Genomic DNA, 19,038 nt, shown 5'->3' with positions numbered 1-19,038 from the left:
TTAGATCAACTTTTGTTGAGCGAGAGTAGCCACAGATAGATCAAAATTCAGCTGGTACCTGCTAAACCAGCCGAATATTAACCTATGGAAAGCCTAAGAACTAAAAAAAAAACCTTATGCAGCTTTTTTTTCTACCATCTCTTGAAGAGAGCTTGGCCAGTCTGACTGTGAAAGCCTGAAAATCCACCAGATTTCAGTTCAACTAAGGACCTGTTCACCCAATCCACTTTTCCATATATTTATCAGTGTTTTGCAATGCAGGTAAAAATGCAGAAATAAATAAAAAGTCATTCCTTTTCACAGGACTCATTCTCAATACCATGCTGTGTTGTATCACGTTGGAACCAAAATATGTCAATCTTGATTTTTCTGTGTTCCTGTATGTAGTCGCATTTAAAACTACAAATGATTCCTTGCAGCATCACAATTCACAAGCCAACTCAAAAACACACAATTTGCATCAGTTGAACATGAACTATCATTCACTTTGTAAGTGTAATTAGCCTTGAATATCTGTGGGATGCGACAACGCACAAGAGTGAAATATCCAATAGGATAACACCTTGCTAAGTTCTTACCCAGACAAATAAAGAGACTTTAGGAAATGCACGCTTTCTGAGACAAAAGCTGCTTTGCTTTTTGTCTTACCTTAAGAAACCAATCAGCTGCAAGTGCTTCAGGAGCCTTTAAGACCCCTTTCACACTGGGGTGCTTTGCAGGTGCTACAGCGCTAAAAATAGCGCCTGCAAAGCGCCCTGAAACAGCCGCTGCAGTCTCTCCAATGTGAAAGCCCCGAGGACTTTCACACTGGAGCGGTGCGCTGGCAGGACGCTGAAAAAAGTCCTGCTAGCAGCATCTTTGGAGCTGTAAAGGAGCGGTGTATACACCGCTCCTGCCCATTGAAATCAATGGGGCAGGGCGGCTATACCGCCGGCACAGCACTGCTGCAGGGGCGCTTTGGGGGTGGTTTTAACCCTTTTTCAGCCGCTATCGGGAGTTAAAACCGTTGACGCCGCCCCCGCCCCAGTGTGAAAGGGGCCTAAATAAGGGGACTCAAACTGGCGGCTCTTCAACTGTTGTGGAACTACAAGTACCATGAGGCATTGCAAGGCTGACAGTTACAAGCATGACTCCCACAGGCAGAGGCATGATGGGACTTCACAACAGCTGGAGGGCTGCCAGTTTCAGACCCCTGCTTTAAATGGATCACAGTCAGCTGACTGGAAGGGAGTAGTAGTGGTGGGATGGATGGTGGTAGGTAAAAAAGCTAGGCATTATTCCCACTCATGAGGTTTTCCACTTCAAGTGTACCCTAATGGATTTGGATATAAAAACAATTGAGTACTGTCCATGATACTTTGTTTGCACAGACAGCCAAATTTTCAGGAAAGCTTTTGGAGTACTCACTGAAAGCTTGTCCTGAAAATTTGGCTGTTAGTGCAAATAAAAAAAAAGTATAATGAACAGTATTATTTTTGTTTACAAGTGCGCTAATATGGCTATAACCACTTCAAGCATGGATTTGGATATGCAAATTCATGATTTAGCATATAAGTCTAAAAAATATATATATTTCAGTGCTGTTCATCAGTAGCTTCTACACTGTTGTGATGGCACCAGATCCACAATGTGATTTTTACATGGAGCACAATGCAAATGAAACAAGAAGGACTTGCAAACAATGGAGCCCTCTATCGGTTTAACTCATCTATTGGGTCTCTGTATATGAAATAATACACACTTTATAGCGAGAAACAATGAGCACAGCCTGTAAATTCAGCCATTGAAATGTTCATCAATGAGCTCAGTCATATTTAAAAACAGCCGCTAGAGCAATGCTGTACATGTCACACAAGAGGTGAGTCACCAGCCACTTGTGGAAAGAAATTCACATCCATAATTCTAAATATCCAATCTGTTCTGAAGTTCCGCAGTGTGCCATGAATGCTCATAGCTACTAATTTACAATGTGTACTAATAAGCAAATATGTTGTAACTAGTAACATGAAGATGTGTGTACATATTAAAAAATGTGCTACTAAACACAAAAAGAGCAGCAATCAGCCAGATTTGTAGGTTCCAAATATATAAACCAAATACCCCCTAGGGGATATGTGACCGCACTTCATTACCCTTTAAACAATGTCCTTAGTGTGAAATCAAATCAAAGTGCAATATAAATAGTGTAATCCTGTCATTATTACCCTACTATGGCAGTTCACTTCATTCATGTCATACATGTCTGCATTTTACTCTAGCTCAGTGCTCTGTACTTCTGGGCCTTGTTGAAGTGTGAATGGGACACATAGAAAATAGTTTTCCATGTGCCCTAGCAGTGTGGAAAACATCAAACATTTGCTGATGTAAAGAAAACGACACAGCATGTATGCGTTCCTTGATCATCTTATCGAGGGCGAATACTGCTGTGCAAAATGTAAACACATTGTTTCCCTGGAAGCCCAGGTTCTGAATCTAGAGAAGGAACTGTCAGCACTGAGAAGACCCTTCATACTAAAGGAGAGCCGGGAACATATCCGGCAGGTGCCGGCAGGGGCCAGCACAGAGGTGGGTGGAGACAAAGAGGTGAAGGCACTAGAAAGGAGTAGATGGGTGACAGTCAGGAAGGATAGAGGGGGAAGTGCCAGGGAGGCTGATCCTGGGCAGGAGCATCCCAATAAGTACGCTCCATTGAGTGACATGAATTGAGTGGTGAAACCGGTCAGGGACCAGCACTGCTGGAGCTGAGGGACTCTCCTAGCTGCCAGGGGAAGAGATTCTCCAGTAAGAGTGGGGGGGATACGAAGGGAAAGGATAGACAGATTCTGGGGGTAGGGGACTCAATTCTTAGAAGGACAGAGAGGGCAATCTGTTACAAAGACCTGAAGCGCCGAACTGTATGCTGTCTACCAGGCACTCGGGTTCGGCACATCACGGATCTGGTGGACAGATTACTGAGGGGGGTTGAGGAAGACCCGGCTGTCATGGTGCACGTTGGCACCAATGACAAAGTCAGAGGTAGATGGAGTGTCACCAGTCAGTCGGTCACCAGTTCTATAGAAGGGACGGACTGCACCTAAATGAGGAGGGTGCAGATCTGCTGGGAATGAAGATGGCCGAAAAGTTAGAAGGGTTTTTTAACTAGGCGACGTGGGTGGGTGGGGGGGGGGGTGGTCCAGAGGTAGAGATAGTCAACAATAAACATATTCCAGGGGGTAGTATTGAGGGCATTGGTGATGGGTTGACTAAAGCACATAAACTCAAGGTAAGTATAGTAACAAGTCCTATTTGCAATCTCAGAACACCCAATGAGAGGACAGTAAGCGACCGGTCTAAACTACGTGGCATGTTCACCAATGCCCGGAGCTTGGTGGACAAGATGGGGGAACTAGAGATACTGTTGAACGAGGAGGATTCAGATTTTGTGGGAATTTCCGAGACCTAGTTCAACAGCTTTCACGATTGGCTGGCAACCATTCAAGGGTATTCCCTTTATCGCAGGAATAGAGAGGGTAAAAAAAGGGCAGGGGTATGCCTATATATCAAGAATAATGTAAAGTGAATGTGACAGATGACATCAATAAGGGACCTAGGGAGGAGATGGAATCCTTATGGGTAGAGCTCCAAAGGGATGAAGCTAAGGGGAAAATAATACTGGGAGTATGCTATAGGCCCCCTAACCTGAGGGAGGAGGGGGAGAAGGACCCCCTATCACAATTTGGATTAGCAGCAAGGATGGGAAGTGTTATCATAATGGGGGATTTTAATTATCCAGACATAGACGGGGCGGAAAAAACTTGGATGGTTTTTCCAACAGCATTCCACTCAAGCTTGGCTGGCATACACACGGTCAGACAAAAGTTCTCTGAACTTTCGATTGCCAAGAACGCAGTGACGTACAACACTACGACGAGCCGAGAAAATGAAGTTCAATGCTTCCGAGCATGCGTAGGAATTTTGCTTGTCAGAATTTGTACAGACGATCAGAATTTCCGATCGGAACTTTTTCCGACCGAAAAATAGAGAACATGCTCCCAATCTTTTGCTGGCTGGAATTCTGCCAGCAAAAGTCCGATGGAGCATACACACGGTCGGAATTTCTGACCAGAAGCTCACATCCGACTTTTGCTGGCAGAATTTCTGATCGTGTGAATGGGGCATAAGGCTCGCCAGTTTCTAAATGTCTTGCAGGACAATTTTATGGGTCAGATGGTAGACGCACCAACTAGAAACAAGGCGTTACCAGATCTACTGATTACCAACTATACAGACCTCATCACGGATGTGGAAATATGGGGCAATTTAGGAAACAGCGATCACAGGTCAATTGGCTTCAGTATAAATCACACAAATAGGACACACAAGGGGAACACAAAGACACAAAATTTCAAAAGAGCCAAATTCCCTAAACTAAAATTTTTGCTAGAAGATATAAATTGGGATAAAATCTTAGAAACAAAGAACACAGAGGAAAGATGGGTTTGCTTTAAGAGCATATTAAATAAGGGCATTAGCCAGTGCATCCCATTGGAAAATACTGTATTTATTGGCCTATATATATGCACTGGCGTATAACACGCACCCTGATTTTAAGAGGGAAGTTTCAGGAAAAAAAACTTTCCACAGCCCCCTGCACAGCACACGGACTCCTTTCCCTGCACAGCACATGGACTCCTCCTTTCCTTGCACAGCACATGGACTCCTCCTTTCCCTGCACAGCACATGGACTCCTCCTTTCCCTGCACAGCACATGGACTCCTCCTTTCCTTGCACAGCACATGGACTCCTCCTTTCCCTGCACAGCACACGGACTCCTCCTTTCCCTGCACAGCACACGGACTCCTCCTTTCCCTGCACAGCACACGGACTCCTCCTTTCACTGCACAGCACACGGACTCCTTTCAATATAAAGCCTCCTGGGACAGCGCTGCCAGCATATCTTTAGGGGTTGAGAAGGTGTTGCTGACAGCCCTTTCTCATGCACCGCTCCTCCTGAGTCACGCTCGATGTGGATGGGGGCTTCTGTGTGCCTCAATTGATGCCACTCTCTCATGGACCCGGTTATGTGACTCTCCTCTGCTGTTTCATTGAGGGTCACATGACCGCTCTCCTCCTCCAGTCAAAAGCTAAAATCGAGGAGGAGGCAGAGCGAGAGGAGAGCGGTCATGTGACCATCAATGAAACAGCAGAGGAGAGTCACATGACCGGGTCCACAAGAGAGCGGCATCAATTGAGCCACACAGAAGCCTCCTCCTCCAATCAAAAGCTACAATCAAGGAGGAAACGGAGTGGGAGGAGCAGAGCGCTGTTGCTTGAGGTATAAGCTTGCATTGGGGGTGACAGGGGGGCGGTGTGTGGGAGGGGGCTGGCAGTGTTATTTTCTTAACTTGTATGGCAGCACTGTCCCAGGGCCAGGAAGAGTGGGGCAGCTGGCCTGACACTCTCCCAATAAGGCGGACCGCCCGATCCCCGCCCCCCCATTGGTAAAATAAAAAAAAAAAAAATATCGGCGTATAACATGCAGGCACGGTTTACCCTCTTTTTTTCAGGGGAAAAAAGTGAGTGTTATACGCGGATAAACACAGTAAATTTAAAAGAGCGAACAAAAGTCCTGGATGGTTTAACTCTAATGTAAAAATGCATATAAAAGCAAAGGCTGAAAGATTATCATCAGCATTCAGACTTTACAAAGAATGCAACACGATATGTAAGGGTGCAATTAGGGTGGCTAAGATAGAACACGAAAGACACATAGCGGAGGAGAGCAAAAAAAAAACTCAAGAAATTCTTTACCCACTTGCTTACTGGGCACTTAAACCCCCCTCCTGTCCAGACCAATTTTCAGCTTTCAGCGCTGTCGCATTTTGAATGACAATTGCGCAGTCATACAACACTGTACCCAAATTAAATTTTTATAATTTCTTCCCACAAATAGAGCTTTCTTTTGGTGGTATTTGATCACCTCTGTGGTTTTAATTTTTTTGTCAAAAAAATGTAAAATGACAGAATTTTTTAAAATACATTTTTTTTTATGTTGTGTTAGAAAATTTTAAAACAGGTAATTTTTCTCCTTCATTGATGTACACTGATGAGGCGGCACTGATGGGCACCGATAGGTGGCAGTGATGGGCACTGATCGGTTACACTGATAGGCAGCACTGCTAGGTGGCACTGAATGGCACCACTGGTAAACATTGATAGGTGGCACCCATGGGCATTGATAGGTGGCACTGTGGGCACTGGCAGGTGGCACTGACAGGGGGTACTGGTGTGCACAGATGAGGCATAATTGCCTCTTCCTCTTCAGGACCGATGACCCTTGCAGATGAGTCGGTGATCAGGTTTTTTTTTTTTCTCCTCACACTGTCAGCATGAGGAGAAAAAAAAAAAACGATTACCGAGCTTTTGTTTACATCATGTGATCAGCTGACATTGGCTGACAGCTGATCACATGGTAAGGGGACAGGACCTGCCCCTTACTCGGATTGGTGATCACCCGAGCCTCAGTGATCACAGCGTGCACAGGGGAGGCCGTAATATAACGGCCTCCTGGAAATTCAGGTCCACGCTGTGGCCATCATTCGGCTATAGCGCGGACAGCAAGTGGTTAAGTATATAAGCAGTAAAAAAGGGAGGATAGACCATATTGGCCCCATAAAGAATGAGGAAGGGCATCTGGTTACAAAGGATGGGGAGAGGGAAAAGGTACTGAATTGATTCTTCTCAGTCTTCACGAGGGAATCGGGGGGCTTCAGTGCAGTGTTTGTCCTCATGACATATCAAAGGAAGCACCCTCATGGCTAACAGAGGACAGAATTAGAAATAGACTTGGGAAACTTAACATTAATAAATCACTGGGACCAGACGGCTTGCACCCGAGGGTACTTCGGGAACTCAGTCAAGTAATTGCCAAACCATTGTTCCTAATTTTTACTGACAGTCCAATGACTGGAATGGTACCAGCTGATTGGAGAAAAGCCAATGTAGCACCAATATTTATAAAAGGGCCAAAATACATCCCTGGGAATTACAGACCAGTTAGCCTAACATCAATAGTATTCAAGCTCTTGGAGGGGATGATAAGGGACTATATACAAGATTTTAGTAATGAAAACGGTATCATTAGCAGTAATCAAGAAGAATCGTTCTTGCCAAACCAATCTATTAACCTTCTATGTGGAGGTGAACTCCCATCTAGATAAAGGAAGGCCTGTAGATCTGGTGTATCTGCAAAAGCATTTGACACATTTCCCGATAAACGTTTACTGTACAAAGTAAGGTCCGTTGGCATGGACCATAGGGTGAGTACATGGATTGAGAACTGGCTACAAGGGCGAGTTCAGAGGGTGGTGATAAATGGGGAATACTCGGAATGGTCAGGGATGGGAAGTGGGGTCCCCCAGGGTTCTGTGCTGGGACCAATCCTGTTTCATTTGTTCATAAACAACCTAGAGGATGAGGCAAAAAGCTCAATCTCTATTTGTGGACGACACTAAGCTAAGCAGGGCAATAACTTCTCCGCAGGAGGGGAAACCATGCACGAGGATCTGAACAAATTAATAGGGTGGGCAACTACATGGCAAATGAGGTTTAATGTAGAAAAATGTAAAATAATGCATTTGGGTGGCAAAAATATGAATGCAATCTACTCACTAGGGAGTGAACCTCTGGGGGAATCTAAGATGGAAAGGGACCTGGGGGTCCTAGTAGACGATAGGCTCAGTAATGTCATGCAAGCTGCTAACAAAGCAAACAGAATATTGGTAGGCATTAAAAAGGGGATTAACTCCAGGGATAAAGCGATAATTCTCCCACTCTACAAGACATTGGTCTGGCCTCACTTGAAGTATGCTGTCCAGTTCTGGGCACCAGTCCTCAGGAAAGATGTACTAAAAATGGAGCGCGTACAAAGGGCAACTAAGCTAATAAAGGGTCTCGAGGATATTAGTTATGAAGAAAGGTTGCAAGCACTGAACTTGTTCTCTCTGGAAAAGAGACGCTTAAGAGGGGATATGATTTCAATTTACAAATACCATACTGATGACCCCACAATAGGGATAAAACTTTTTCGCGGAAGGGAGTTTAATCAGACACATGGCCACACACTAAAATTAGAAAAGAGGTTTAACCTTAAACTGCGTAGAGGGTTCTTCACTGTAAGAGCGGCAAGGATGTGGAATTCCCTTCCACAAGCGGTGGTTTCAGCGGGGGGGGTCATGGATAGTTTCAAAAAACCTTTAGATAAGCACCTGAATGACCGCAACATACAGGGATATACAATACTAGATGGAACCACAGTGTGTGGCATGGGACCAGATATCTGACCCACTTGGAAGGGTCAGGTGCAAAAGGTATTTCAGCATCATAGCTCTTCAAGAGAAGAACGACCGGTAGCAGGGGTGGCAGGACAAGCACATTCTAGTTATCTTTAGACCTTTTCTTTACAGGCAGCACCTTTTCACACTTTTTAATCTAGTAAAAGTCATATTACTGATGCAAAACTCAAGAAGAGAGGAGAAATATTGCATTGAAACTACTGTAGACCACTTTTTTAGTCCAACACCTCTAACCTGGGATAAAAACAAAAAACAAAACACATCATCTGTACTCGACCTTTTTTTTTTTTTTTTTTTTTTTTTTTAATACTGCATTATAATTTGAACGATCTAGTATGGTATTTCACACAAGGAACCCTATATAACATTGCTGATAGAATGTACATATAGATTTGTAGAAGTAAATCCCTTTTCTGGCTGCCAATTACAATAGGTCAAGTCATTCTATTAAAAAACAGCCTGTGATTTGTTATTACCCAGAGGTGATTTATCCTGTCCTGGTCAGCAACATACAAAGCGTAAGAATGCATTAACTTCTGTCGGATAGGCACTTTGTATCTGGACAAGTTCCAGTTCTCCAGTTCACATGACTGCATGCTTTTTATACTGAAAGCAAGATTACCTCAGACGCAAAGGTATGTGGAACTATGTATTCTTTCCCACCATCTCAAAATCCCCCACCATTGCTCTTCTACTGAAAATATATATCCCATGTGGTGACAAACTGAGCTGGAGTACATAAACACTTTTTACTGCATCTTTTTTCAAACACTTTTGTTATATTAATTATCATTAATTTAAAAAAATAAAAAATAGATATCTGACTGCTAAATAGTTTAAACTTGAAGTTTGTTATCCTCATTCTGGTGTGACATTCATGGCAGAGGTATTACATCTCACACCTGAATTAGAAACTATCTTCAGAACTTTCAAAACTAGTTCAAAATAATAGTAGCCTTAAAAGCTGGAGTCATATCGTTTTTTTTTTTTTTTTACCATGTAGATGTCTTTTGTAGGTGTAAGTTTTTAGTTCTTGTATCTATTAAATAATTTCATAGCACATATGCATTCCTTAAAGCTGAAGTTTAATCTGCTCATATTTTGCCTTCCCTGGTTCCTCCTCCCTCATCAACATGCTAATTAAAAAAAATAAAAAAATCAAAGCTTTCTGTTTTCATTACATACCCTATTTTACATCCATTGATCCCATTGCTGGGTTTTTGTGCATCTTTACACAATGCAGGCAGATCACGGCTGGTGGAAGGGGTTAGTGGGGTCTCAGGCTGGGAGGAGTTATGCAAATGTAAAAACGCCTTGATGAGTGGGTGTCAAGTTGGGAGGAATGGACATTCCTAGGTAGGCTGCAATTACATTTACACTGCCCTAGGAAATGCCCATATGTGATGCTAAGCAGGGATCTCCAAACTACGGCCCTCCAGCTGTTGCGGGACTACACGTCCCATGAGGCATTGCAAAACGCTGACAATCACAGACATGACTATGCATGATGGGAATTGTAGTTCCTGAACAACATGCTAAGCATGCTAAGGGCGGTGTTGCTGCTCCTACAATTCGGAAATTCTGTGATTTACAGAGCCCTCTGTGGCAGGGCAATAAACCTTATTTATTTCTGCTGCAGATAAAGTAGAACTTCAGGCAATATTTGTTTTCATTTTGAATAAAGTAAGGGAGGGTTATAATCCCAGTAAGGTTTATTTTTGCCCACTTTGTCCGAATGGGTATATTTACCTTTATGTCCTGTCCCATAGCCAAGTGGCAACAGGAAATCCCTGCAAATGAAAAGAATCTCTTGGGGACCCTCGGGTCACCAGAACTGGGGTCCTCAATGGAAGATTTCCCCTCTATTCCTTTTCTCTTTTCTGGGGACAACTCAAAACAAAATAAATAAATAAATAAATACATAAAAAAGGTTTGCCTTTAGTTATACTTTAACTACTAAAAGCAGATATACTGCGGCAGGGTGGCTCTATTGCGCAAAACGACATACCTGTACATAATTTCCTGCAATAGACAGTGGTGGGCCCTACCAGCCTCTCCCCTATCCCAGCCTGTGACTAAACCAGGAAAGGAGAAACAGCACACTGATGAGCTCACCGCTCTCCTTCTATCAGCCTACTTAGATGAGCACTGCTGCACCCGGAATCGGCTCAACGTGCTGCCTATACATCTCCCAATATAAACTCTGCTGTACAGAGGATTTCGTTTAGATCTGCCTGAAGTCCAACTTTGAGGTTATATTGGCCCATTTAGACACCACACAAATTCAACTCATAACTAAATATAGGAGGGGCGTTCAAGACAGAACGCTCCTTGGTGGTTTTTGCGGCTTCGTTCACAAGAAACTTCATCATCACACACTATTCCATGCACGCACTAACACTGTTGTCTGCCATCTTGATCAACAGTTTCTGAACTGGCCTGTGACATATGCACCGTCTGAGTAATAGGAAACACCTGCTACTTACTACTGCGTGTAGTACTGCCATCTTAGCATCCCTTTTTATACATGTAAAATTAAAAGTCTCAGTTTGACTTGAATGCCCCTCGTGTGTGTGTGTGTGTGCGTATACACACACACACACACACACACACACAGTATCTCACAAAAGAGAGTACACTCCTCACATTTTTGTAAATGTGACAACACTGCAGGAATTACACTTTGCTACAATGTAAAGTACGCCCCCTGTCCCCTCAAAATAACTCAACACACAACCATTAACGTTTAAACCACTGGCAACAAAAGTGAGTACAATCCTAAGTGAAAATTTCCAAATTGGGCCCAGTTAGCCATTTTCCCTCCCCGGTGACATGTGACTCATTAGTGTTACAAGGTCACAGGTGTGAATGGGGAGCAGGTGTGTTAAATTTGGTGTTATCGCTCTCACTCTCTCATACTGATCACCGGAAGTTCAACATGGCACCTCATGGCAATGAACTCTCTGAGGATCTGAAAAAAAGAATTGCTGCTCTACATAAAGATGGCCTAGCCTATAAGAAGATTGCTAAGACCCTGAAACTGAGCTGCAGCACAGTGGCCAAGACCATACAGTGGTTTAACAGGACAGGTTCCACTCAGAACAGGCCTCGCCATTGTCGACCAAAAAAGTTGAGTGCACGTGCTCAGTGTCATATCCAGAGGTTGTCTTTGGGAAAAAGACATATGAGTGATGCCAGCATTGCTGCAGAGGTTGAAGGGGTGGAGGGTCAGCTTGTCAGTGTTCAGACCATATGCCGCACACTGCATCAAATTGGTCTGCATGGCTGTCATCCCAGAAGGAAGCCTCTTCTAAAGATGATGCACAAGAAAGCCCGCAAACAGTTTGCTGAAGACAAGCAGACTAAGGATATGGATTACTGGAACCACCTCCTGTGGTTTGATGAGACCAAGATAAACTTATTTGGTTCAGATGGTGTCAAGCGTGTGTGGCGGCAACCAGGTGAGGAGTACAAAGGCAAGTGTGTTTTGCCTGAAACAAAGCATGGTGGTGGGAGTGCCATGGTCTGGGGCTGCATGAGTGCTGCTGGCACTAGGGAGCTACAGTTCATTGAAAGAACCATGAATCCACTCCCGTCGGAGACTGGGCCGCAAGGCAGTATTCCAACATGATAACAACCCCAAACATACCTCCAAGACGACCACTGCCTTGCTAAAGAAGCTGAGGGTAAAGGTGATGAACTGGCCAAGCATGTCTCCAGACCTAAACCCTATTGAGCATCTGTGGGACATCCTGAAACAGAAGGTGGAAGAGCGCAAGGTCTCTAACATCCAACAGCCCCATGATGTCATCATGGAGGAGTGGAAGAGGACTCCAGTGGCAACCTGTGAAGATCTGGTGAACTCCATGCCCAAGAGGGTTAAGGCAGTGCTGGAAAATAATGGTGGCCACACAAAATATTGACACTTTGGGCCCAATTTGGACATTTTCACTTAGGGGTGTACTAACTTTTGTTGCCAGCGTTTTAGACATTAATGGCTGTGTGTTGAGTTATTTTGAGGGGACAGCAAATTTCCACTTTTATGCAAGCTGTACACTCACTACCTTAAATTATAGCAAAGTGTAATTTCTTCAGTGTTGTCACATGAAAAGATATAATAAAATGTTTAAAAAAATGTGAGGGGTGTATTCACTTGCTAGTGCCATTTCCTTTCTGATATGGTATGTTCAATATCTTCAAATGCATGACTGTGACACTTTAAATTTAAACCCCTTGATTGAAGTTCTCTATATTTAAAGATTACTTCTCATAATGCCATGGCACACAATATTATATGCATACATAAAGAACCAAGTCAAATAAAGAAAATTGTGAACTGTCAGTTCTACTTTCTGAAGAGGGTCATTTAAGGTTGAGAGACCCTGGAGGACCTGCAAGCTCTTTGTGCTAACATGAAAATCTACAGAGGGTGCTGCCTAAACTTAATTCTATTCATTTTAAAAAGGGTTTGTGCTTATAGCAACATACATTCTTCAAACAAAAATGCTTACAGGCAAATACAGGGCTGAAGAGCAGAACTGCTAAAAAAAGAATTTTAAGCAAATCACTCTGTACCGTACCACTGAGTGTCTAAGTACAGACATTAATAAAAACCTTCATTATAAATGTCCAAAATTTTAATCCAATACTCCATTACAATAAAGCCCAAGTCTTTTGATCCTTGACAAAGAAATCTTACTCTGTAAAGATGACTATCTGAAAATGGTTTGGCTCTTTCATTTCAGGCTTACCTGCTGTGGGAGAGTTGGCATGATGAGACTTTTTTGGCAGGTTGAAGATTTGTTCACCAGGATCTGGAGGTGGGAGGGCATCCTGACCTTGTCTAGCTTCCATGGGGTCATACTCTTTCCCATCGTAGTTAGCATCAAAGAATTTCTTAAACCACTGAATAAAATCCAGGTTGTCTTGGAATCGTCCTTTTACCAATTTTTCCACTGGGATAACCTAGACAGCGAAAAGCCAGTAATCAGTTATTCATATTAAGTACTGATCTATATCCATTTTATGTTGACAAACACAACATAGAAGAGAGCTCTATTGTTTTGGTAGCATCAGCTGAATGGCCCTGTGGATTTCTCCAGCCCATCCTTGTATCCTCATCACTGTACATTTTTCAGGAACCTGGGCAATTCACACTCAGCGTACGAAGAAGTGAAAACTGCAGTCCAAATGATCATCACATCCAGAGATACAGGCAGCAGACTTTATATTCAAGTTTTGACTTTTTCCATTTTTAGCCAAAGATAAATCAAGTGAAATCCCTGCATGTCTGGATGACATTAGGTGTGTCACAAAATTACTTTACACTTTTTTAATTTACAATCAAGTTATGTTACCATTTTGATGTGTTCTGCCAGAAGCTGGAGGAACAAACAAGTTATATTTGGGATTATGAGGGTGGAGTGGTTGTAGTTTTAGATTACTAAACACTTTAAAAGCTTAAAGCTATGAGCACCAGTAGACAAAACACTACCCTTATCTTCTAGGAGCAAGATTATAAAAGAGCCATGTTAACAAGTAATATCTTCGCATATCATCAGCAAGTGTATTTTGGGATTACTCACGAAGTACTTGTAAAGTTATCTACTCATATCCCAATATATTTATACAAGAATGTATAGAAATGTTAAATAAAAAACATAAGGCATGATACTAATATCAAATGCTATAGTAAACTGATCAAGCATTATCATTTTGTGTGATAATAGCGCTTATCTTACTGACGACTTAAAGGTTTCTATCATTACATTTGGAATCTTTTGATAAACAAAATGTTTTAAATAAAAAGGAAACCCTGGCTATTAGAATACTGAGATTTTCAACTTGTTGCAATCAGGTTAAAAACACTAGTATGGCATTGTTGGCTATGCTTCAATCATCAAAAAATCTCTTTTTAAAGTTGCCAGGGAATACTAAATATGTAAACTGATACTTTCATTATTATATAGACCACAAGCCAGCAGCCCATTCTCTGATCTCTGATGATATGGATTACAAACATGCATTACATGCAGTGTAGTCTTTGGGAGATGCTTGGGAGTTTATGTGCAGCTTAAACATGGAGCCTTTTATCACCCAAAGTGCCAAAGGATAGGTGTCTCTCTTGTGCAAGGAGTTTATGTGCAGCCTAAACATGGAGCCCTTCTACCAGCCCTTCCATCACCCCCAATGCCAAGGAATTGGTGCCTGTATTGTGCTAGGAGTTTATGTGCAGCCTAAACATGGAGCCCTTCTACCAACCCTTCCATCACCTCCAATGCCAAGGAATTGCTGCCTGTATTGTGCTAGGAGTTTATGTGCAGCCTAAACATGGAGCCCTTCTACCAACCCTTCCATCACCTCCAATGCCAAGGAATTGGTGCCTGTATTGTGCTAGGAGTTTATGTGCAGCCTAAACATGGAGCCCTTCTACCAGTCCTTCCATCACTCCCAGGTCCAAGAAATTAGTGCCTGCATTGTGCTAGTTTATGTGCAGCTTAAACAGGAGCCTTCATCACCCCCAGTGCCATGGAACAGATGTCTGCATTGTGCTAGGAGTTTATGTGTGGCTTAAACATGGAGCCCTATCATCACTCCTGGTGCCAAGAAATAGGGGTCTGTGTTGTGCTAGGAGTTTATGTGCAGCTCAAACATGAAGCCTTCATCACCCCCAGTGTGGTTTGGGTACCTGCATTTTGCTAGGAGTTTACATGATCGGTAACTGATTTGTGCTAGGGATTTAGGTGCTACTTTTCAAAGAGGTCATTTGGTGGGTATTTGTACTGTCCTGACATTTTAGGGCCTCGTGAAATGAGATAGGAAGTCAGTACACCAGGACTGATCAATTTTCAAATATTATATACCATAGTTTGTAAATTAATTATTTGCAAAATTTTATAACAGAAACAGGGTTTTTGTTTTCAAAATTGTAGATATTTTTTTGCTTATATAGTAAAAAAGAAATAACCCAGCGGTGATTAAATACCACCAAAAGAAGGCTATATCTATTTCAATAAAAATTATAAAAATGGAATTTGGATACAGAGTCGTATGACTGAGTAATTGTCATTCAAAGTGTGAGAGCACTGAAAACTGGTCTGGGCTGGAAGGGGGTGAAAGTGTCCGGTATTGAATTGGTTAAAGAATTTGGGATTTGTGCCTGTTGTACCATGTACTTACATGAAAAAATAGCCTGTTCTCTTTGTATTGATTCCTTCATGTGAAATCCCCAGTGTTTAGCCAGTCCCTCTGCTTTCCTATTAAAAACTCACCACACAAGGCATGACAGCACAGTGTGTTCAGTTTTCTAGCTGTGCTGGGAACTAAGCCTGCTCTTCTCCAATGATTAGACTTGTGCTGACCTGCTCCCCCTTCCCTGCACAGCCATTCACTGGGAAGTCCAGTATACTGCTTTTTCTCCTCCCCTAACTATCTGAGCTGCTTATGCAGCTGAGAACAGAGGCTATGTGATCACTTCTAAAAAAGGAACAAAATAAGTATTTTTTATATGTATACACAAAGTTTTCCCTTTCATTTCTATTTTAAACCGAATGGGTTGTTTTACAAGGGTAGGGTTCACATTTACTTAAAACATGGAGCCCTCCTAACAGCCCTTCCATCACCCCCAGTGCCAAGCAATGGATGCTTGCATAGTGCTAAGAGTTTATGTGCAGCTTAAAGCAGTTGTAACGCTGTTAAAAAAAAAAAAAAAAAAGATCCTGTTCCTTTAAAGCATTTTAATACCTTCTCGCCCAGCCTATAGCAGAATGACAGCAGGGCGGTGGCTTTACCATTCTGAGTGGACATCCTCCCAGAAAGCACGCGCAGCAGCACGATCAGTCAACGGCTGCCTATGACTGATCAGTGTAGTGGCTCGCTGTCGGTACCTTTTGACCGCTTTAACCAATCACAGCAGGTCACATGACAGTTGTAAACAATGCATGGCCTTCATTTCATGCTATCCATTGTGTACAATTGTGTTGCTAGCTGTGATTGGTCAATGTAATCACAAGGTACAGACAGGGCCAATCACAGCCCATCTGTATCATGTAATTAGCTTTGACCATTCATAGCTAATCACAACAAAACAAACCGAGTTAAAAATTCTGACACTGCACAGTATATCTTGTAATTACAGAGGGGCTGCCAGGAATTGTAATCACGAACTTAACCACCTTAACCTCTTGCCGACCGTGCTATAGCCGAATGACGGCTACAGTGGGGCTCGATAACTCTGGGAGGGTGTACATTGATGTCCTCCCAGAATATCGTTCTCGCGCGCACCCGGGAATAACCGTGACCGCCAGGTTCAGAGGACCCGGCGTATCACAGATCATGTAAACGACCGCTGATAGCGGCAGTTTACCATGTGATTGCTCCGTCAAATAACGGAGCAATCACTTGTAAACAAACCAGCGTCACGTCTGATTCCTCTCTGTACAGATCAGTACAGTGCGAGGGGAGAGATCAGTGGCAGCAGCGCTGTGGGCTGGATGTGTAGTGCCCACAGCGCTGATATGTACCCATTCCAGCCATCCATCCATCCATACTCAGCATACTCACCCATCCATACTCAGCATACTCATCATGCTCATCCATCCATCCATGCTCAGCCATCCATCCTCAGCCATCCATACTCAGCATACCCATCTATACTCCGCATACTCATCCATCCATCCATGCTCAGCCATCCATACTCAGCATACTCATCCATCCATCAATGCTCAGCCTTTCATCCATCCATGCTCAGCCATCCCATCCACCCCCATCCATAATTAGCCATACCCATCTATACTCAGCCATACCCAGCCATCCTCATTCATGCTCAGTCATCCCATCCATACTCAGCCATCCCCATTCATGCTCATCCATGCTACATCAGTTCTCATCCATGCCACTAGAGTGCCTCAAAAAAGTGTAATATGTAGTCAAATTATATTTGAAACTTATGCCCCTTGAACAACTGATGGTGCTCCCTGCATGTTGGGCCTCTCAATGTAGACACTCTGCGGAAAAGTCTCACACATGTGGTATCGTCGTACTCAGGAGGAGCAGGAGAATCTATTTTGGGGTGTAATTTTTGGTATGTACATGCTATGCATTAGAAACATTGTGTAAAAAAAAAAAAAAAAAAAATGCGTGTGACATGTTCAAAAGACTCACTATGCCTCAAAGATTATACATTGGGGGTCATTTTTGGGGCGTTTCCATTGTCCTGGTTCTCCAGGGCCTTCAAAAGTGCAAGAGGTAGTCAAGAAATTATATGTGTAATTTATGCTCCAAGAACGCCTAATGGCGCTCCCTGCATGTTGGGCCTCTGTATGTGGCCACACTGTGTAAAAGTCTCACACATATGGTATCGCCAAACTCAGGAGGAATAGTAGAATGTGTTTTGGGGTGTAATTTTTACTATGCATATGCTGTGTGTGAGAAATAACCTGCTAATATAATAATTTTGTGAAAAAAAAATCTTGATTTTGCAAAGAATTGTAGAAAAAAATTACAACTTCAAAAAATTCACCATGCCTCTTACTAAATACCTTGAAATGTCTACTTTACAAAAAGAGGTCATTTGGGTGGTATTTGTACTTTTCTGGCTTGTTAGGGTCTCAAGAAATGAGACGGGCCTTCAGTGCATCAGGTGTAATCAGTTTTCAGAGATTGGCAAAATAGTTTGTGGACTCTATGATATGTAGCAGTATAAATTTTGGCCAAAATATATGAAGAAAAATTACTAATTTGCAAAATTTTATAACAGAAACGAAGAAAAACGCAATTTTTTTTTACAGAATTTTCGGTCTTTTTTCTTTTATAGCATAAAAAATAAAAAACCTAGCGGTGATTAAATACCACCAAAAGAAAGCTCTATTTGTGTGAAAAAAGGACAAAAACTTCATATAGGTACAGTGTTGCATGACTGAGTAATTGTCATTCAAAATGTGAGAGCACCGAAAGCTGAAAATTGGTCTGGTTAGGAAGGGGGTTTAAGTGCCCAATGGGTAAGTGGTTAAACACAGAACCCTTCTATCAGCCCTTCCATCACCCCCAGAGCCAAAGAGTGGGTGCCTGCATTGTGCAAGGACTTTATGTGCAGCTTAATTAAACCCTAAACCATAAATGTATCAAATTATAGTTCAAAATTGCAGTTCACTAATTGGATTAGTTTTCTTAGTTTTTTTAGGCTGTTTTACTCTATTTTCACCTGGTGATCCAGCCAATAAGTCTGTTACTTTTTCAACTACCTTTAATAGACCAAGCTGTTCAACAAAAGTAGTAGTTAGATGGTTGTGACAAACCACTTAAAGTGGTTGTTAAGCCACTTTAACATCTTCATACCATCCCCTCTGTGTTTTAATCCTGTGTGCTCCTGTGTGATTTATAAAAAAAAGCCTGCTATACCTCATTTCAGAGCTCTTCTCAGCGATCACATGATCGGCTGACTTTATTCTCTCCCCGTCTGATAGACCCAGCGGGCGGGGCCAAGATTCCCCGACTGACCTCACTCAGGAAAGGAGGAGGAGAGAAGAGAGAGAGAGACAGCCGATCATGTGATCACCAAGAAAAGCTGTGAAATGAGGTATAGCAGACTTTTTTTTATAAATCACTCACACAGGGGCACACAGGATTAGAACACAGAGGGGATGGTATGAAGATGTGAAAGTTATTTGAGTAGCAGGAGTTGAGGGGGCAGGCACGGTCACAAGCT

General features: G+C 42.7%; 1 protein-coding gene across 3 annotated transcripts in view; it reads right to left on the bottom strand.

The window, feature by feature from the left end:
* The window catches only part of MAPRE2 (microtubule associated protein RP/EB family member 2), a 337,172-nt gene that overhangs the window by 71,671 nt on the left and 246,463 nt on the right, over nt 1-19,038 (bottom strand). For all 3 annotated transcript variants that reach the window (XM_073631563.1, XM_073631562.1, XM_073631561.1), the window contains one exon: nt 13,085-13,298. In XM_073631563.1, coding sequence (XP_073487664.1) covers nt 13,085-13,298 — 214 coding nt within the window. The remainder of the gene's footprint in view (nt 1-13,084; nt 13,299-19,038) is intronic.

The sequence above is a fragment of the Aquarana catesbeiana genome, linkage group LG05 (assembly GCF_042186555.1).
Source record: "Aquarana catesbeiana isolate 2022-GZ linkage group LG05, ASM4218655v1, whole genome shotgun sequence".
NCBI lineage: Eukaryota > Metazoa > Chordata > Amphibia > Anura > Ranidae > Aquarana > Aquarana catesbeiana.
Note: the sequence above shows the minus strand (reverse complement) of the source record. Positions and strands in the feature narration are given on the sequence as shown.